The 21315-nt window shown below is 44.5% G+C and overlaps 1 protein-coding gene across 1 annotated transcript in view; it reads left to right on the forward strand.

The window, feature by feature from the left end:
• eif2ak3 (eukaryotic translation initiation factor 2-alpha kinase 3) overlaps nucleotides 1–20998 on the forward strand; it is a 31024-nt gene extending 10026 nt beyond the window's left edge. The window contains exons 3-18 of the mRNA XM_079262278.1: nucleotides 8176–8370; nucleotides 8504–8634; nucleotides 8841–9108; nucleotides 9187–9343; nucleotides 9421–9546; nucleotides 9751–9873; nucleotides 11637–11866; nucleotides 11955–12067; nucleotides 13077–13199; nucleotides 14016–14165; nucleotides 14423–14963; nucleotides 15053–15226; nucleotides 17140–17307; nucleotides 17400–17501; nucleotides 17713–17775; nucleotides 20393–20998. Coding sequence (XP_079118404.1) covers nucleotides 8176–8370; nucleotides 8504–8634; nucleotides 8841–9108; nucleotides 9187–9343; nucleotides 9421–9546; nucleotides 9751–9873; nucleotides 11637–11866; nucleotides 11955–12067; nucleotides 13077–13199; nucleotides 14016–14165; nucleotides 14423–14963; nucleotides 15053–15226; nucleotides 17140–17307; nucleotides 17400–17501; nucleotides 17713–17775; nucleotides 20393–20575 — 2847 coding nt within the window. The 3' untranslated portion in view covers nucleotides 20576–20998. The remainder of the gene's footprint in view (nucleotides 1–8175; nucleotides 8371–8503; nucleotides 8635–8840; nucleotides 9109–9186; nucleotides 9344–9420; nucleotides 9547–9750; nucleotides 9874–11636; nucleotides 11867–11954; nucleotides 12068–13076; nucleotides 13200–14015; nucleotides 14166–14422; nucleotides 14964–15052; nucleotides 15227–17139; nucleotides 17308–17399; nucleotides 17502–17712; nucleotides 17776–20392) is intronic.
• Nucleotides 20999–21315: the final 317 nt, after the last annotated feature.

The following is a 21315-nucleotide window of genomic DNA, read 5'->3' on the forward strand; positions in this document are numbered from 1 at the left end:
AATTTCAGCAGCCTTGACATGTCATGTAGAGGTTAAAGGTGCATCCTCTTCATGCTCCCCTCAAAACAAATAGTCTTCCCTCGGCTTCTTCCTTCAGACCACAAGACTAATATTTAAACTCGATGCACTTTGAAGAGTCCGTCACGGAAGCTGTTGCTAGCATTCAATCCACGTACACACATTTCACCAGAAATGCACGGCAGACACACTCTTCACCCCCACATAAATGTGAGAGTAGCTGTTTCGCCTGGAGGATTAGCCTCTTTGTTGACTGTAGTGGTTTACACATACATGCACAGTAAGACACTGGCCTGCACATGCATGCAGAAGCTTAAACCGCCCACACCGACACGCAGAGCCAAACGCGGCTCGGAGCGAGACCAGAGCGCCGCTTCTCAGAGAAACATAACAGAGACATGCTCGCCGTGTGCTTTGATGTGGACTCGCTCTGTGTGAGAGTTTCGCCTCGGGGAAAAACCTCTGATGCCAACAAGGGTCTGGGTGGCTGCTGGGATTGGTTTAATGTTAGTCTGGATCAGAGGAGCGCTCCGTCTCCAGCACCAGTCTGCTTTAGTACTGCAGCTTAATAACAAACCTATTGCTGCTAATTCGTGAAGTTAAACACATTTAACAGGTATTGTTTTATCAGAAACACGTCATTTAGATGGGATCTGTGTTAAATGTTTGCTACAAGCCTCATTTTGTAGCCTGAATGTCTTTTTCCAGAGTCAGCGCTACAGCTGTTCACTTCACTGATCAGCAAACTCTTCTCTTTTAAAGATTCATTGTTGTTAACTTGGAATAAAATGGATTTTTTTAGGCCAGTGAGTGAATAAAAAGTAGAAATAAAATTATACCACTGAAAATACGTCAAACGCAGAGTAGAGATTAACATTACAGGGTTAAAAGAGACATTACGGGACATGTACCAAAACCAGTATAGCCAGAGAGTCTGCACAGCAACGTATTTACAGAATATGGATGTAAATATGTAATAAATGTTTTTGATATAGACCAGGAATCCTCAGTTCTGGTCCTCTACCCTGGTGTCCTGCAGGTTTCACAAGTTTGCCTGCTGCAACGCACCTGAATCAACTGTATGAGTAATTGGCAGACTTGTGTGAGTCTGAATCAGGTGTGTTGCAGCAAGGAAACTAGAGACTTTTTGGGAGTTCAGATCCGAAACCGATATCTGAAACTTGAATATCTGCCGATATTGATATTTGCCAATACCAAATCTGTTTATGTGAACATTATTGTAACTACTTATTATTTATCATGTTTATTCACATGCTAGCTCGCATGCATAAAGGTTTTTTATTATTTCTAATGAGCTCAAGTTGTAAACATGTTACGTCATCACTTCTATGGAGGATTATGTGACAATCAGCCCAGAATGAATTAAAACATTTGAACCTTTTCTGTGAACATGTAAAACTGAGACATTGGGCTAAATCTTTGTATTTCAGGCATTTCAGTTCACATAAATATTTCCTACATTGAAATCTTTTTTTTAGTTTCAGAGCGTGAGCAGAAGTTAAGTCTGGGACGAGAGGAAGACAACCGTAGTAACACTGTGGCTCCCGCACTTCGCAGGAAGTGTCGAGACATTCGTAGACTTTCGCACATGTTGTAGCATCCTCCCGTGTACCGTCGCCGTGGCAACAGATGCTGACTGTGTATCTGCTTGTTTGTTTTTCACCTGTTGGTTCTCATTTGGCTGACAGAGTGGAACGAGCAGAGATACCCGCCGGCTCTGAACCCGTTGACTTGCCGTGACGTCACTTGTTGTTATCTGCCCTGTGTGTGTGTGTGTGTGTGTGTGTGTGTGTGTGTGTGTGTGTGTGTGTGTGTGTGTGCTTATGCCTGTGTACTTTAGAAATTTAAATCCTGCCATGGCCTCCTCTGCCCTCAGTAACCTAGGATGCCTCTCTGCTTCATCTCTGTGTGCGTTGCCACCTCCATCCTCCTTTTCCCACTGAGCCCATAGCAACGCTTCTATTGGCACTCGCTGGGTCCCTGAGACACCAGTCTGCTCAGTGATCAGAGTCTTTAGGGGGGGGTTGGATCTGCTGCCATGCTATTGGCTGGCCTGGACATGCCGGGGCGGAAGCAGCCAGTCACCTGCTGCATCTTCTGGAGTGTGTCTTTTAAATGAAACTAGTTAGAGAGTCACAAACAGCCTTGTCTGCAGAAAAAACGCCGTCACGTCAAAAAACACAGAGTAGCTCCTGGATGTTGGGAGGGAGGGGGGCGCTGAAGGGTATGTGTGTGTGTTTTACTGAATGAGGGGGGGGGGTCACATAGTGGGAGTCACTCTGAGTGGAGTGACTCATGCTGTATGGGCAGAGCTAAAGGGATTGAGGGGGGGTGGTGATTGGAGAGGTGAGGTAATGCCTCAGTCCAGGGATGATGTCATCACATAATAGACAATACATGCTAAGATGTACACACTGTTGTGTGTCTCTGCTGGCATGCAACGTGGATGAATGAGGGAAGGGGGAATCTGATTGATTACTGCACACTGATAGATGCTCGATTACTTCTCTGTGCTTAATGTGAGCAGCAGTGGTTCTGCTGAGGGGGACGGAAACGGCCAGTTCGGCAGTATTTCTGTCAGAAAGTCGATCTTCTCTTTGGATTTTTTTTTTTTCTTCTTCAGCATCTTTCCCACTTTTCTTCTCCTTAAACGGGAAACATCATAGTTAGCGTGGTAACGGTGAAACACCAGCGTTTGGTGTGATATGACTGTGTTTGACAAGCTCACTGGAGCGGCAGCAGCAACACACAAACACATGTACATCGCGATAAACTGACAACCCCCCACGACTCTAAATCACCCCCCACGGGTGCAGAGCGATGCCATGATTCATAACATGAAATAATAATCAAGCTCATAGCTCCATATCAAATTAAAATGTAACATGTCTGAAACATTGATATTAATGTATAAATAATTAGCAGCTTGTTTTCAAGCTAACGCATTAACCTGAGGTAACGGCATGGTCACTGGGGGTTTCTGCAGCCGTCATGTAAATGTAACTGAATGGCTGCTGTGTCAGAATGAACAAACACACGCATCCCACACATTGAGAAAAAGGGTCGAGGGGAAGAGTTGAATGAGTCTGGGTTGGAGCTCTTTAAAGATTAATAAGCTCATAAAACCCACAGCTGAAGGAGGCAAACGCAGAAAGAGCCGTTTATGCTGACAAGTCAGGTTTTTTAATCATTCTGATTTTTTTTTTTTTAAGCTTTTTAAATATTTAATTTTACTAAAAAATGCAAAAAACTAATCCTTTGATTTTGATTTTGATTTTTATTGTTTTGGTTTTTTTTTTTAATTTTTAAGAATGTGACAGTAGCGTAACAAATCTGCAAACCCACTTAGAAAACAAACCGTTTTATAGAAACAGACAAGACAGAGATGTGAACACAAACAGGTGGTGGGTGGGCTGATCTACACAATTTATCAACATCTAAAGAGGATTTTTCATTTTGTTTCCATCAGCAGGGGAGCTGCTAAAGCTGCCATATCGCATCTTTGTCTAAATACACAGTTGTTTATTTTGTTTTATTTATTTATTTCTGTTGCTAGAATGTGTTTCCATTGTTTTTATTTTGGGCACATTTACCTGTCAGCTATTTTACATAAAATGTTTTACTGATGATGTCCTACAGTTAGGTTCACATACACATTTGGTAAGAATTTTATTTCATGTTTTCAGATATTTTTTGTTTATATGTTATTTATTTTGGGATTTTTTTTTGTTTTCTTATCTAATTCTTCAATTTTTTATTTTTTTTTAAATTTCTTTTGTGTTTTCATTTTTTTAATTATCTTTCATTCATTCATTCATTCATTTTCTTTACCAGTTAGTCCAGTTAAGGGTCATGGGGAAGCTGCATTCTTTCCCAGCAATCATCAGATGAGAGGCAGATACACCCTGGACAGATCGCCAGTCCATCGCACATCTTTGACTCAATAATACAATTTTTTTTTTTTTTTTAAATAAAATTTTTATTGTTTCATTCATCTTTTTTACACATCCATGTTTTGATTTATCCACATTAAGCGATTAAACAATATAAAGTTTTTGTTTTGTTTTGGTTTTTTTTAATTAGTCATCCGTTAAATAAAATAATTTAAAAACAATTTTTTTAAATGAAGATTTTGAGACGTAAGAAACTTCACGTATTGATGGCACTAACTATAAAGGTTTTTGTATGTAGTTTTGTATTTGTGCATGTGGGTAAATGTACATTATAGAATATGCACATCTAAGTGTACTTTTAGTATCTAAAACACATGCACTGAAATGTGCTATATAAATAAAATTGCCATTGATGTTGACACATATCTAACTTTTCATGGTGGTACGCTTTCATTTAAAACATCAGATAAAGGTTTAATCCTCAAATTGCATCTTAATCCGATGAGAAATAAAAGGTCAAATTAGACAATTTTAGGTTTTACAGAAAACTCTTCAGGTTAAAAAAAAAAGAAAAAAAGTTCACATTAAAAACCAAAGCAAAAAGCCATTGTAAGACAAAGTTTTGGTTAAATTTTGTTCCGTTTCAGTCGCTTTACTGCTCTCCATACAGACACCATTCGAGTCCTGTCAAAGTGAATCATCCGATGTGCGAAGCCTTGATGTGTAGACTGACTGAAACCACGCTGAGCTGAGATTAAATGAAATTTGAAAGCCTGCCGTGAGCTGCATACAACAGAGAAATGTAAATAATTCACCAGACACCTCTGCTGGATTTTTAAAGTTAATGTTGCGGTAACGCTGAGGTGAAATACAGAGGTGGAAACGGGAGTTTGTGGTTCGCAACGCAAATTATTACCTGGTTAAGTGTGTGTGTTTTGGAGTTATTCAAGAATAATGCAAACTAAGACTTATTATCTTCAGCTTTTTTACTCACTGCTTCACAGTTCTTGCAGGATGATTTCCGCATGTCTGAGTGTGAACTGGATGGGAGGGGGGTGGGCTACAGGGAGGTTAACTGGTGTTAGCGCACTGAACCAGATCAGAGACATGGATTAAAGCATCAGGAACAGCATGACTCATCCACAGCCTGGAGAGTCTCCCCTTCTGTCTTAACCCTCTTGTAGTCCAACCAGCATGAAGTGGTGTTATGGTCAGTTTGGTAACCCCTCCTCCTTTCACCTTCTAAATCCGTCCTCCAATGCGCTCCCTCCTCCTTCAGGGATGACATCATTGCTTCTGCTCTTTAGTAAATCATCCTGCCACATTTTCCTTTTGTGATCCACCACAAAGCTGTCAGACTTCTGACATTCTGATACGGTTTCCTCAGCTTCCTGATGAGCCAAAAAAAACCTGCTCTCAGAGGAAGTTTTGAAGTTTCAGGCTGTTCTGTGTGTGTAAATGACTTTCTGTCGCCTCCACAAGCTGAAGCTGCGGAGGTTAAATCAGGATTAGGGTCAGGTTTTTGCAATGATGTCATCCCTTGCCCCCCCCCCCCCCCCCCCCCCCCCCCCCCCCCGTCAGTCAACACCTCATGCGCACATTATCCAGGATTGCACACTTCCACAAGGATCTGAGTTAATTACCTAAGCTCTTTGTTGTGTAATGGTCCCGAGTCGGTGGATTGAGTCCAAGTGTGTGGGCTGGAAGGGCTGCAGTGTGGGTGGATGTGTGTCGGCAGTGGGAAAGTGTTTAAACAGTTTCAGTGGAAATACATTTTTAAAATTCTTTACAGCATTTTAACCCGAAAAACTGTCAAATAATCCTTTGTGTTCAACAATTTCTCAGGAAGTGTGTAACCCTGTGGGGAAACTTGTGAGGGGACAGCTTACCCTTTAGGTCAGAGGTCAGAAAATCTGGGCTCCGAGGGCCACAGTCTTGCAAGTGTTCAGAGTTTAGCTGCTGCAACACAGCTGACACACATCAGACTTGGACTGAAATGTGCTTAATAAAGACACTAATTTATTTTAATATGCAAGTCCAGAAGGGACCGGACTCCGGGTCGGGAGTCAGGTCCTGCCTCAAGTGGAGGAGTTTAAATATCTCGGGGTCTTGTTCACGAGTGAGGGAAGGATGGAGCGTGAGATCGACAGACGGATCGGTGCGGCGTCTGCAGTAATGCGGACTCTGCGCCGGTCTGTCATGGTGAAGAAGGAGCTGAGCCAGAAGGTGAAGCTCTCGATTTACCAGTCGATCTACGTTCCTACCCTCACCTATGGTCATGAGCTGTGGGTCGTGACCGAAAGAACGAGATCTCGTATACAGGCGGCTGAAATGAGTTTCCTCCGCAGGGTGGGCTCTCCCTTAGAGATAGGGTGAGGAGCTCGGTCATCCGGGAGGAGATCAGAGTAGAGCCGCTGCTCCTCCGCATCGAGAGGAACCAGTTGAGGTGGCTCGGGCATCTGGTCAGGATGCCTCCTGGACCTCCCTGGTGAGGTGTTCCAGGCACGTCCCTCTGGGAGGAGACCCCGGGGAAGACCCAGGACACGCTGGAGGGATTATATCTCTCGGCTGGCCTGGGAACGCCTCGGGATCCCCCCCGTAGAGTTGGCAAATGTGGCTGGGGAGAGGGAAGTCTGGGCTTCCCTGCTTAGGCTGCTGCCCCCGCGACCCGACCCCGGATAAGTGGCAGAAGATGGATGGATGGAAGTCCAGAAGGAAAATAAATTTAGCATTTTTCTCAAACCCTTTCGTTCATTTCGTATTGATCCTCTCAGATCAGCCTCTGCCAGAAACAGGCGAACAGAGAAAGCTCCGCCCCATATCCTGCCTGCAGGCTGCGTCTGATTGGTCAACTGCCAGGAGTAGTTATACTGAGCAGTGAAGGCGGGCGTGGCTTTCTTCTCGTGAACGTGCGCAACCAAGAGAAGATGACCAATCACTGAGTCCATCCAACAAGATGTCACTAAAATCGAAGCAGAAAAAACTCTCTAAAACCAATCTTTTCCATCGCCATGGAAACCAAACGTAGCCCATGCTGGAAACTAATTTAGGTGATAAACAAAACGGCGCTACTCATACTTAGTATTCAACACCAGAAAAAGCTGTAGAAACCTCAGAAAAGTAGAAATAGCATCATAGAGCCGCTTTAATGAGCAGAGTGGTCCAGAGCTTGAAGACCTTAAACTCTCCACTAGTCTGCTGATTAGCCATTGATTTGAGTCAGTTGTGTTGCAGCAGGTAAACTCTGAACACTTGCAGTACTGCAGAGTTGCTTTAGGCGATCTACATGATAAATCAACAACAAATAAGATTAATATTTAACACATTTATGAATGGAAAAAATATCAGCAACACTGTTGCTGGAGACTTCTGTTTTGATCTGGAAATGATGATGAAGCCACTTGTTGTTAAACCTTTGACCAACAGAGACCTTAAATTGATGGTAATGTTCAATTAGGAAGATGAACAAGTGAGCAGAAGGTTCTGAGTGTGTCTGAAAAGAAGAAAAATGATGATCCTCTGTAGCTGGAATAAAGCCAAGACGTTCCTGATGCACGGCGGCGCCTGAAAGCAGCCGACTTGTGAGGATAGTAGGTAAATAGCAGCATAAGTAACTGTACCTGTGTGCGTCCTGCAGTTGTTTTGGTTCAGCTTTATGCTTTATAATCGTCTTTATTTAACCCCCTTTTTTTTTTTTTTTTTAAACCAATCCTTTTTAGCTTATTTACTACGGGGTGGAAAATCAAACAAACAAAAAAAAAAAAAAAAACCAAACATCGAGATTTTTGCAGCACCACTTTAAAATAGTTTTTTTTTTTTTGTGTAGAAAAATGTTTATTTTTATTATTTAAAAAGCAATCCATTATTTTAATTTTATTTCAGTCATTTTTTTAATTGTTTTTATCATTTTACTTGTATTCTTGTGCTTTATAGCAGCAGAATGATGGTCTGGTTACTGTGTTGTTCTTTTCCTAATTGAAATGAAGAAAAATAACGAGCAAAAAAAGTTTTTTACTTTTTTATTGTTGTTGTTGTTGTTGTTAGTCTACAAAAATCAGCAATATCGAAGAATTGTGAGAATCACAATTTATATCGAATCAGCACCCAAAAAAAAATCACAATCGAATTGAATCAGGACGACAGTGTATCATCATAGCCCTATTATTTACACTGTGTGTGTGTGTGTGTGTGTGTGTGTGTGTGTGTGTGTGTGTGTGTGTGTGTGTGTGTGTGTGTCATGCAGGTGTTTGGCAATAAGATGGTCATACCCTCACTGGATGGTGCCTTGTTCCAGTGGAACCGGGACAGGGAGAGTATGGAGGCAGTGCCTTTCAGTGTTGAATCCCTGCTGGAGTCGTCCTATCGCATCGGAGAGGATACGGTCCTGGTCGGGGGCAAATCCCTGACTACTTATGGTCTTGGTGCCTACAGTGGCAAGGTGTGTCCAATGTCCAACAACTCGGTGTGAATAATTTAGTGCTTTTCTTTCGTCTCTCCAGACACTTTGAGAAACAAACGATTGCGTTCCGATCCAGGTATATGTATCTCTTTCTGTGATCTGCTCGCTCCAGATTCGGTACATCTGCTCTGCAGGCGGATGCAGCCGTTGGCATGACGACGAGGTGGAGACTGAAGACGTCCTTCTGCTGCAGAGAACTCAGAAGACGGTGCGAGCCATCAGGCCTCGCTCAGGAATGGAGAAGTGAGTTTCATTCAGTCTGTCTCTCTGAGTGGCGTCAGAAGGAGACGCTCGACTGACTTCCTGTCAGCCGTGTTCAGCAGCAACATCGGCTACCCGTTCAGCCAGGAGAACCTTTGTCACGACCGCAGGCAGATGTAGATAAAACAGATTATATCTCAGAGACGATGGACGGAAAAGAAACTGCAGTTTTCTCCTCGTGGTTTCAGGTGGAATTTCAGCGTCGGGAACTTCGAGCTGAAACTAGTCCCAGACCTGCAGCCTGGGATGAACTTCCTGGAGGGGGAAGTGGTGAACGGGGACAGCTGGAAGGAAAATCAGCGGGTCATCACCGACGAACCAAAGGACAGAGAGCAAACAGAGAGGAAGCAGAACCAAAACCAGCATCTGGACATGGTCATCAAAGTCTCTGTTCCAGACTGGAAAGTCATGGCCTTCAGCACGGAGCCCAACGGTCGGCTGGTCTGGGAACACCAGGTGAGTCCAGTTCAGCGCCTCTCTGGTCTCCCCGTGCAGATCAATGTTTACAGTATCTCACCTGGTTCTGTCGCGTAGTTCTGCACGCCCATCGCCTCTGCCTGGCTGGTGGGAGGAGGGAAGGTGACACCCATCAGCCTGTTTGACGACACCGCCTACAGCAGCCAGTCAGAAGCTGAAGAGGAGGAAGATTCTGAAAAAGCCCGTGGAGCTGCAGAGTCCAGCGTCTACCTCGGTAAAGTCTCATTCACATCAGATCAGGGATCGGTAAACGAAGGGCCTGGATGACGCTTTTGCTCTTGTTGTTTCCAGGGATGTATCAGGGGCAGCTCTACCTCCAGTCATCAGTCAGGATCGCTGAGAAGTTCCCCTCTAAAGCCATTGGGTCGGAGAAAGATGTAATTTCTCTGCCTACTGTGAAATGGAAACCTCTCATTCGTAAGTCTTCATGCGTATTCATCAGGTCTTATCATCAAACCAAGAAGAAAGTAAAAAGTCAACAAAGACAATTGAAACACAGACTGTTGAAAGAGCTGATTGATCTCATATGAAGACTGCATCTCTGTAATCCCAGAGCTTCACCACGTCATGCTTTTATAGTGTAAAACTACTTTACCTTATTGATTCATGTCGTCCTTGCAGAATCCCCCTCTCGGACTCCAGCTCTGGTTGGTTCTGATGAATTTGACAAGTGTCTGAGTAATGACAAGTACTCCCATGACGAATACAGCAACGGGGCCTTGTCCATCCTTCAGTATCCGTACGGTAAGCGCGTCAGGAGAGGAATCCGTAAGGAGCTAGGACAGGGTCATAGTAACTTCTGTCCCCATATAAACTGTGAAAAGTACAAGTAAGCATTACTTACACGAGTCTGAAAATACAAGTCAGTCAAGAACAGATTTCACTAAACAGTCACAGAGACATGAGGATGAAAGACACGTTCATGTCAGCCTTTTAATTCAAAACCGAGTCCGTTTGCTCGGAGAGTCGGCGTCGTTTGGGGGAAATGTGAATAAACCGAACAAGTTCTGATTTGCTTCAAAGAAGCGGTCTATGTCTATTTAAAATTTTAATTATTTATATTTAAAATTCTTTATAAATGGTTTTTAAATGGTTTAAATTATGGTTGTTGTGAGTGACTGGATAATTGTGGGATTTTTTTTAGAATCAAGTTTCCCATTAAGGAAAGTAAATAGATTGAATCTTGACTTTAGGTTTTTTTTCCTGTTAAAGGGGAGTTTTTTCCTTCCCACTATCGCCGCGTGCAGCTCAGGATGGGAGATTGGATCCAAGTCATGATTCGATGCAATCAGTTGGTTTCTATTATCGACTATGTATGAATTGGCTTGAAATGATGTGCCTTGTGACAACATTGTTGTGAAGTGGTGCTATACATATAAAGCTGATTGAATCTTGAATGTTATCACGTTATAAAGGTGCACATGTGATATGCAGCTTTATTCTCCCAGCGGTGCCTTTGTCATATTAATTTTAGTTTTCATAAGATGGCAAGTCCATAAGCATAACCACTTATGTTAACCAAAAGCAACACACACACACACACCCGCCGTCTCAGTGCACGGAGGCAGGTGATGTGTGTTTCTTATTTCTGTATGTACAACAGTAAATCAGAGAAGATTTAATTGTTGGCATGAAGAACTAAAATGTTTCTGCTTGATGAGAATAATTTCCATAAACTCTGTTCTACTCCAGTATTTCTAAGTCGCCGCAACGTCTGCACTCTCAACTTTGTTTTGTTTTTTTACAATAAAACGTGTCGCATTGTAGCGCGATATGGTCCCGTTTTTTTTATTTGGATGACAGCGCTACACTTCCATAACAACTAAGTGTCCTAAACGTCACACTACAGAACATGTGACATTTTCCACGTCACGCACCCCGTATCGACGGCTGATTCAGCATCCATCCTGCATCCTACCTGACCTGTTAGCTCTCTTCAGCAACTAAAAAAACGATCTTACGATGACCCTTGTTTTGTCCTTTTCTATCTTTAATCTTCTTGTGTTTCTTTGCTGAATCAGCAACGTTGCGTGTTCAAAACAGCCAGTTTCTTATTATACCGTGAACTGAAGCGTCACGTCGTGACCCGGATGTAAAAGTTGCATAGTGTCGGTTCCTCAGCCTCGGGCTGGATTTCACTGTGTCATCGAACAAGTGCAGGATGCGAGTTTTGCAGTAAAAAAGTTAAGGAATGAATCTTTAAACAGTTTATTAATCCGTAAACTGACTTTACTTTTCTGCTCTGGCTTCGATTGGCTCTCCATGTGATTGTTTAGGATCAGAGAAATCTGATTGGGTTTTGAGTAAATGTGTAAAAGGTGGTTTTGTATTTAGATTTTCTAACTTGCAGACTTGTATTTTTCAGACTTGCAGCTCTGACTTGTATTTTCTGGCTTGTAGAATGAATTCATACTTTTGCATCTGTACTTGTTCCTTCTACCAAACTTCCATCGCTATCCTGAGCATTTTTTAATCATTTGATTTGTTTCTGCATCTTGTTGCCGCAGACAACGGCTACTACTTCCCCTACAGCAAGCGTTACCGGGAGAAACGTGAGAGCGCCGTCAGCCTGATAAAGGGCAATGAGGCGGGCGCCGACAGCCGCAGGAGAAAGGACCCCGTGCTGCTGCTGCCGTGGTGGAAGGAGATCCTTGGCACCATCGTTTTCTGCATCGCCACCACCACCTACATCGTTCGCAAGTTCTTCCACCCGCCTGCTCCCGTGGCCTATGTGAGGGTAAGATCGGCTGCGACGCGGAACTTCTCGCATCTGTGCACACTTTGTTTTTAACACACTTTCACCGTCCTCCTTCTGTCTATCACAGCAACGGAAAGAGTCGGAGACACAGTGCCAGACAGACAGCAAGTTTGACCTTGAAGTTGTGGAATCCAAAGAGCCGGTTACCATGGAGATCCGTTCCAGTGAATATGTGTCCAGGTGATTCGCCAACACGCCGCAAAGCAGCGCTTTCTCCTCTAATTTCTTTCTGCAACGGCTCAGAAACTTGCTTGAACAGGAACGATCCCCCTCACACTTAAAAGTCAGCTTGTTTTGTTTCAGGTGTAGCTACAGATTGAGCACTGTTACCATGGTGACCGGTGGTCTTCCAGCCTGCTTTTATAGGACAAGGCAGAGATGGGAGATAGGAGTTGTTGCAGTAATGTGTGATTGGGTAACTCAGCTGTTTGCCATCAAATGAAAATAGCCCGAGTCCGCTCCTCCCGGTGGCGGCTCCACCCAGCAGCATCTGCCTGGGGGTCGAAGTGTCTCCTTACATCACTGTCAAGATGTTGTCACAAGTTTTCTGCTTTCTTTTGACGTCCAATTAATGATCAGCAGCTTTAATTTACGATGTGCGCAGAGCTCCTGCAGTCTGATCGATGGAGGCGTCAGGTTTACATCCATGAGCTGAATGATGCATCTCTGCCTTTTTAAATACCTGCAGATTCATTTATTTAGTTGTTTTTGTCCCTTTTTGATCCAATGTGGACTGATTAACACCCCTCCCATCCCTCCGTTCCTTCAAAGCTGCAGCTGCTTTCCATTCAAATTTCTTCTGCCAAACTTTTTCCTGAAATAAAACCGGCAGCTGTCGCAGCAGCTGAGGCGAGCACGAGCCGGGATCAGCAGGACGGAGATGCTGATCGGGATCACACTTCCTTATAGACATGCAGCAGGGATGCTTTGACAGGGTGGAGCAAACATGGGGACACTGTCATGACTCTTACTCTGTCAGCACCAAGCTGCCAAATGATCATCCACAGAGAAACCTTGGCGATGACTTCGCTGGTTGTAATTCCTTCTGTGGTATTTACATTCTACCACTTAATAAGCTCCCCTGAGCACAATAAAGTCTGTTTGTGCTCTTTAGATATGACAGGCTTTTCCTTGTCAGTGCAGAGCTTTTCTTCTTCACTCACTGATAACCAAAGTGTCGTCCCCCCAGGTACCTGACGGACTTCGAGCCGGTGCAGTGCCTTGGCCGAGGGGGGTTTGGCGTCGTGTTTGAAGCTCGCAATAAAGTGGATGATTGCAACTACGCGATCAAAAGGATCCGGCTGCCCAATAGGTAACGCCTCTCGCTGGTCGCAGCACACTTTCCCTGCTGGAGGCCATTAGCGCTCCTTTTATCTGTTTTATCTGCTGTTAAACTGTGTTATGTAAGCAGCGGCCTGCTTGTTAAACCCAGACGTAGCTGGCAGTGTGGAATAAATATTAGCTTTGTATTTTCATTTAGCTGCAGCAGTTCTGCATGAATTTACATTTTAACACTTTTAATTCATACGGTTTGGTTTCTGTCTAGACCAGGCCTCCTCAAACGGGGGGCCGCATGCAGCCCAGAACCAACTTCTATGTGGCCCAGCTTATGTAAAAGAATAAAGATATTAATCAAGAACTTTCAATCATTCCTACGCTAATTAAGTAGCCTACAATCCTACAGTCCTACTCGAATGCAACACTTGGTTGCTTAGCAACATAACCCCCAGCCTGTGTTGGTTTAGGGTTAGAGCAAGCATGTCGCTCTCTGTCCCAAAATGCAAAATTGACAAAAACAGCAGATTTAGATCGCAGATCAGTCCGCCTGGACTGATATTTGTTTATTTTGCCAAACCGATGTGTTTAATATGCAATGAGTGTGTGTCGGTGTTTAAAGATTATAAATGTGAGGAGGCACCACATCGACTTATTTTTCAAAATGTAAATTTATTTATTTATTTATACAGATTTATTTTCCCTTACTTTATTTACTGGCTCTGATATTTTTGTTATTTGAAAATCTGGCCCACCTGAGTATCTAATAGCGTAGCCCTGGTCTAGACGCTCTGGTTGCGTTAACATCTTTATTCTCCCGTAACCTAAAAGCCTCGTTTGTTCGGTCGTGCAGGGAGCTGGCCCGGGAGAAGGTGATGCGGGAGGTGAAGGCCCTGGCAAAGCTGGAGCATCCCGGGATCATTCGCTACTTCAACGCCTGGCAGGAGAGCCCTCCTGAAGGCTGGCAGGAGGAAATGGACCAGAGGTGGCTGAAAGATGCCAGGTGAGCTAGATCTGAATTGTGTGGCTGCGAAGGTCAACTGTCCCGTCCCCCCCCCCCGCCTACATTCCTTATGTTTGACTTTAACACACCTGAATGAAATGAAAGTCTGGTTAAGTTCAGTAATGTGACTCAGGTGTTTTGGACGAGGAACATGTCTGAAACGTGCAGGGTGGCGGTCTTAAGGAAACTCTGAGCTAGGCTAGTCTGTGTGACCCCTGTGACCCCTACAACGGAGGATTGTCCCGCTTCTCTTTCAGCACCACTGACTGGCCGATGAGCTTCCTGGACCACATGGAGGCGCTGTCCGTCAAAGTCCCAGTGTCCAGCTCCGTGTCCCCCGCGTCTGGTCCTCAAGGAGAGGCTTCTATCAACACGCGAGGTCTCCTCTCCAGCAGCACCGTGGGCTCCGGCGGCGACGACGGAGACCTGTCCTTCCAGCCGCTGCTCGGCCACGACAGTCTGATGTCGGAGCGGGACAGCCAGGCCGACCCCGACGCCTCGGACACCCCTCACTCTTTCGAACTCTGCCCTCCACGCGGCCCCAGCGACTGCACCTCCTCCTCCTTCGACATTGTGTTTGAGGATTCCGGCTGCGACCGAGACGCCGACGCGGAGACAGACTCCGGTTCCAGCGCCGCCGCTCCCAGCACGGTGGCGGAAAAGAACACCTCGTCTTCCTCGCACACCAAACGACAGGAAGCTGCCCCGTCCTCCTCTTCCAGCCCGCCTCGGCCAACCTCTCTCACCCTGGCTCTCCCCACAACTCCTCCAACCCAGCGGGTCCAGCCGTCACCAAAGGTTTTTCACTGCAACACACACGTTCCACTTTGAGCCCGAGCGAACACGTCTGCAGAATCAAAGCTCATGCATCACCGTCCTGCCTCCAGGTGTACCTGTACATCCAGATGCAGCTCTGTCGGAAGGAGAACCTGAAGGACTGGATGTCCCAGCGCTGCCTGCCGGAGCACAGAGAGCACAACCAGTGTCTGGACATCTTCCTGCAGATCGCGGAGGCCGTCGACTTCCTGCACAGCAAGGGGCTCATGCACAGAGACCTGAAGGTAGACGCACCCCAACTCTGCTCTCTGATTGGTTAAATCAGTGTTTCATACTGATAATGGATCAAAGTGCTGCATGATTAATTGAATGTTTTTCATTTATTTAAATTTGAAAGAAGAATCTGGATTATTTTTCCTTCCCTCAGACTTGTGTGGTTAATAGCCTTATGATGGCCATGAAAGCAAAAAACTGGGATAGAATCACAGAATTTGCTGATATAAAGGAGTAATCTGCTTATTTACTTATATAAAAGCCTTGACTGGTCTTTGAGGTAAATAAATACAAAAAAAGCGAGACTTGAGAGAAACATATTTTGACCTGTGCTGCTTCCTGTCTGTGACGTTTTGCTGACAGTCAAGTTTCCTCCAGAAAGTCTAAGACGACTAAAAGACCAACCGAATCAAAGTTGTACAAGATATGAAGAAGTTTCTCTTGTAAAAAGCGAAAGCTGCCTTTCTTTGTTCAGTTCAATTCAAATCAGCTTTATTTATATAGCATCAAATCACGGCAATGTCATCTCAAGACGCTTTAAAGACAGAAAAGAAAAAACATAATGAGAGCCAATTCATAATAGCCTATATAAGGAAACCAACAGATTGAGTTGGAGGATCCAACTGTTCCGCGTCACAAGCATTCTGAGACAAGAGACTTTATGAAACTCACTTTGTGTCTGAGCTGCAGGAGGAAGATGCACGAGAAACATCCATGACAGGAGAGACTGTCATGCAGTAAAAGCTATCCATCCCATTTCTCCACCACTTCTTCCAGTTCAGACTCACTGGGAAGATAAAATTCATTCATTATCCTGACCACTTAATCCAATGAAGAGTCACGGGGGAGCTGGAGCCTATCCCAGCTGGCTTTTGGGCAACAGGCAGGGTACACCCTGGACAGCTCGCCAGTCCATCGCAGGAACACACAGAGAGACGAACAACCACTTACGCTCACACTCATTCCTAGGGGCAATTTAGAGTAACCAATTAGCCTAACATGCATGTCTTTGGGCGGTGGGAGGAAGCTGGAGTACCCGGAGAGAACCCGCACATACACGGGGAGAACATGCAAACTCCTGAAGCTAGAATTTATCTCTATTAATGGGTGAGAAGCAGGATAGACACTGAACTGGTCACCAGTCCATTACAGGACCAACGCAGAGACAACCAGTCACACTCACTCACTTCTAGGAGAGTTTAGAGTAACCAGTTAAACCCAGTATGCATTGTTTGGATGGTGGGAGGAAGCCAGAGTACCTGGCGAGAACCCCCACCCCCATGCATACACACACGCAGGGGGAGAACATGCAAACTGCACACAGAAAAGCCACTGTCCAAACCTCCCCCAACCAGCAGGCCTATTGTTGTGAGGCCATGGTGAAGACCACCACACCGCCGTGCAGCCCATAGTGTGTTGTTTGTTTGTTTTTTTTTGTTTTTTTTTTTTAAAAAGGAATATTTATGGCACAAACTCGGCACACACATATGCTGTGGTTGTTGGATGTTTTAGCTCATAGTTATATTGTTGTTTACACTGACGAGTTGCGTCGCAGCTCGTCTTTAAACTCTCCGAAAGGATGATTTAAAAAAAAAAAAAAAAAAAAAAAGAACATTTCTTTTCTTGTGAATTCTTTCAGGAAGGAAATGAAAAGAAAAAACCGTTGATTTTCCATCAGAAATGGACTTTGGGTGAAATAATTGGAGACTGAATCTGTTTTTAGGCCACGTTGCCGTCCGTAGTGCGTCTCGATGCTTGTTCTGATGGCTGCTGTAGTGAAGGACGAAGCCTGATCATGTTTATAGAAAAGCTCATGATGCATCTTCAGTCAGATTTAATTCAGATTCTTAGTTTCTAAAAAAATGGAGAAATCTAAAGATGGATGCTGCATGTTGGCTAACCAGTCTCCTCTGGGCTCCTTCAGCCGTCCAACATCTTCTTCACCATGGACGACGTGGTGAAAGTGGGCGACTTTGGTCTGGTGACGGCCATGGACCAGGAGGAGGACGAGGACGAGCCCCTGACCCCCGCCCCGCTGCTCACCCGGCACACGGGCCAGGTCGGCACCAAGCTTTACATGAGCCCAGAACAGGTGAGGAGGCTCCTTACTGGTTTTCATGAGCAGGCGTGATCGTGTTGAAGGACTGGACCTGATCCCATCATGCTCCACTTTTCTGTCTGCAGCTCTCTGGAAGCTCGTACTCGCACAAAGTGGATATTTACTCTCTGGGTCTGATTCTGTTCGAGCTGCTGTATCCTTTCAGGACTCAAATGGAAAGAGTGAGGGTGAGTCAGCAAAAAAACACACCAAACATGATTCATTTTATTTATTTTATTCCTTCCTGCATTGGAAGAGCGTGGATGAATCAACACTACTGTCTTCCTGATAACAGTAGCTTTTACAGTAGCGATAAAACCTTTTGTCTTCGTAACAAAGAATCTGCTGAGCCATTAGGGAAGCTCCACTCACAGGTGTTTACATCTTCTTCCCTTTCAGACGCTCACAGAGGTGAGAGCGCTGCGCTTCCCAGAGGTTTTCGCCATAAACAACATTCAGGAGGTGAGTGGTCATCTGCTGCCACCTAGTGGCTCCATATGCAAATTGCATATTCAACACTTTCATGCAGAGATGAGGCAATAAAGATGGAAAAGAAGTGATTTAAATGACCTGTCAGCACCTATTTAATCCAGCCGATTGCACAAACCTGCTGAGCAAATCCCTTTAGGCGTGTTTGGATTATTTTACCTCCAAATAAACCGAAGATGAAGCCAGATTTAGGCTTAAAATGTAAAAAGTAGAATGTTAAATGTTACTATTTTCGTTCTGTGCTTCGCATTGATGATGTTTGAGCCGTGGTTTCATCATCCTGTGTACCTGTTTGCTTTGTAATGAGATTACTGTAATCCTGCAGTGCAATCTGTGATTCCTCTGACCTTTAAATACCCTCAACCTCTCCTGCTGTAGTGGCTGTATTACTTCAGCAATGTGGTAAACTTGTTCAACAAAATTAAAAAATTTATTGCATCATAATAACATCGGCACATAATGTAGGCCGAGAACGCGGTCTGTCCTATTTTCACGTGTCTAAAACATGGCAGGGCGGAATGTAAAAGACATAAAACCATCAGCAAACATGCTAAAGAAACACTGATTAAACCTCAAATGAAAAGCTGGAAGCTGATATTGATCAGATATCTCAGATCTTTGTGTAACGGTGATTAACTGCAGATAGGAAATGATACAATAGTCTATGAGAAAAAAACTTATTTTCGTTTGAGATGATGGCTTTAGTTGTGATAAACAGTCAATTATTTCCAAAAATTAACATCATTAACCTGTAATGAGCGCCTATCGCTTTAATTGTCCCAATTCTTATGGACGGGGGTGTTACTCTGAAGGGGGCGGGGAATGGATGACTTACCCTTCAACTGATCTGCAGAAGTTTTCTGTCCTGTCCAGGAGGTTTACAATCCAGCCACAACATCTAGTGTTTATTCTGAGATTCTGAATGATAAATCCACCGTTAGCAACCATGATGACACCATTATTTATCATCATAAGTAATGATCGCCATCACCATGTTGCTAGGAGACCTCTGTTTCGACCTGGAAGTTATGATGAAGCCACTTCATTGCAGTATCATACAAAGCTGTAAATAAGGATACAGTGTAAATATTAGGGGTGGGAGAAAGAATCGATTCGCATAAAAATCTGGATTTTTTTTTTGTTTTGTTTTACAATTTTCAAATCGATTTTTTTCTTTTTTTCAGTTTTAAATGTTTCTCTCTTTAAATGCCAGATGGAGAAGAAGTTAATGCTTTTCTCCAGCAGGGGGCGACATGTTTCTTTTAGACTGTCTAGTAACATGAGGTTATATCCATTATGAAAAACACGTAAACAGAAGACTGAGACTGACAACCTGCAAAAAGACGCAGAGATAAATCCTCCACCACAGTTTAAGTCCGAAAGTGGGACATATTTAGGATGTCTTGCTTTTGAAGTGAAAAGCAGAGCTGGATATGTGGAAAGCTGTTTGTAAACTGTAATGCACATGTGGCGCACGAGGTAACATGACTAACTTCACAGCAGAAATAAGCCTGGTTCAAAAATCCATTTTAGGTTTAATAGTTCAGAGGAAAGCATGTTGTCCCAGCCTTAGTAAATGTGTTAAAAAGCTTCTGTTGTGTTTTAGTGCTGATATTTATTTTTTGAGAACGCAAACAACAAAGAGAATGATCTGCAGGAGAGAAAAGGCTTGCTCACTGTTGATGTTTGTGTTATTTGTACAATGTACCGTTAGCATGTTTGTTTGTAGTTGTTGGCCTTCAAGCTGCCATATCTATTGATTATTTTATATCATTTTGGCCTCATAACAATAGACCATATAAGAAAGATGGACGGAGCCTCCGGTGGTATAAAGTGAAGCCTATGCGGAAGTGCATAAAACTGCAGTTCCCCCTTCATCCACTAGGGGGCTGCAAAACAGCAAATCCCCATAGACTCCCATGTTAAAAAGACCAACTTCACAGCAGAAATAAACATGTTTACAGCCTGGTTCAAAAATCCATTTTAGGTTTAATAGTTCAGGTTTACCTTCATGACAACTGTGGGGGGAGGTGAATTTTTTTCTAACTCGCCTATTTTAAAGTAATTTAATCTCAAAATTCTGCATATTTAGGGGCGTGTCCTTTTGATTGACAGGTACCCGATTTCCCTCGTCAAGTTAGAAGAACGTAGAACAACCGCGGTTTTTAGCCGCTTAACATGACTTAGCTTTAGCCCGCTTACCTCCGTTAGCTGGTCATCTTGGGTCATCTCGGGTTAGCTCGGTTAGCTCTTAGCTACAGAAAGCTCGGAGTTCGCTCAGTGTCAATCATCCACCATGATGCGCACAGCGCCCCTCTCAGCTCCACCTCATATTTGTATTTTCCGGGCGAGACGACACGCATGACGCTGCCAAGAAGGCGATGGTAGGAACCGCCCACCGAGCTTCAATTCAGCTCTTCATAAACCTACGGGTGACGTCACGGAGGCTCCGCCCATCTCTTTATATATAGTCTATGGTCATAACGTAACAACTGTGGCTGCCCTGACAACAATGTCTGCATAAAAAACACCAACACTAGCCAGAAAGCAGTTTAAGGTGTCATTTACACACGTTGTTCTCTCTCTCCAGCTGAGTATGGTCCGCAGCATGCTGTCGCTGAGCCCCAGCGAGCGTCCCGACGCCGCCGACATCACCGGGACACCCCTCTTCCAGGAGCTGGAGTTGCCATGCCGACTGGCCGTGAGGCAGCGCTCCCGCACCTACAGCGCCTCCTCGATGGGCCGTCCTTCACGGCAGACGTCGGCAACCTGAAAATCCATCCACACAATCTGCGATTCCCTTCTTCATCTCTCTTCTGCCCCCCCCACCCACACACACACATACATACACACTCACACACCAACCGCATCTCTTCATTCAGCCGGATGAAGGACTCTCTTAGTCATGTTAGAGCTCATGGCATCACATTCTGCTCCGCTACTCTTTGGTAATCATCCCACGCCATCACAACTCTTCTCGCTCCCACGTAGCAACCGTGATCACCTCCACCTGGTCACGCCATCCTGCTCCTCCCACCAACGCTACTCCTCAGGTATCGCACCAAGAGGACACTCCAAAGGGGCCTTTGATGCTTTGACCACTCGTTCTGCTCAGACCATGTTTTTGTTTTTTTTTCCGAATCGGTTTTTTTATGAGCTGTATCGGTGATGTATCGCGTAGAAAAGGAGTTTTAAGTCCCGCCCATCTGAAGCGGCTTGCCTTTAGAAAGGGGCCCGTGGTCCCCTCCGAGCTTTTGGCTCATGTCTCTTTGCATGTACCCGACAGGAAACCGAAGGCGTGAATGTGAGCCGATCTTAAAGCCAGTTTTTTTTGTCCTGTGTGTAAATTTGACAGAATGACTCTGAGGTGCTCGGCCTTTTTTCTAACACCTCCTCTTCCTCTCTGTACAGAACCGAAGGAAGAACCTTGTTTCTACCCTTTTCTTTGCTAAATCAGAGGAGACGTTTGATCCGTGTTGTACATAGTGTAAGACGCCGCTGCTTCTTCATGGG

Source organism: Telmatherina bonti (assembly GCF_933228915.1).
Source record: "Telmatherina bonti genome assembly, chromosome: 22".
Lineage (NCBI taxonomy): Eukaryota > Metazoa > Chordata > Actinopteri > Atheriniformes > Telmatherinidae > Telmatherina > Telmatherina bonti.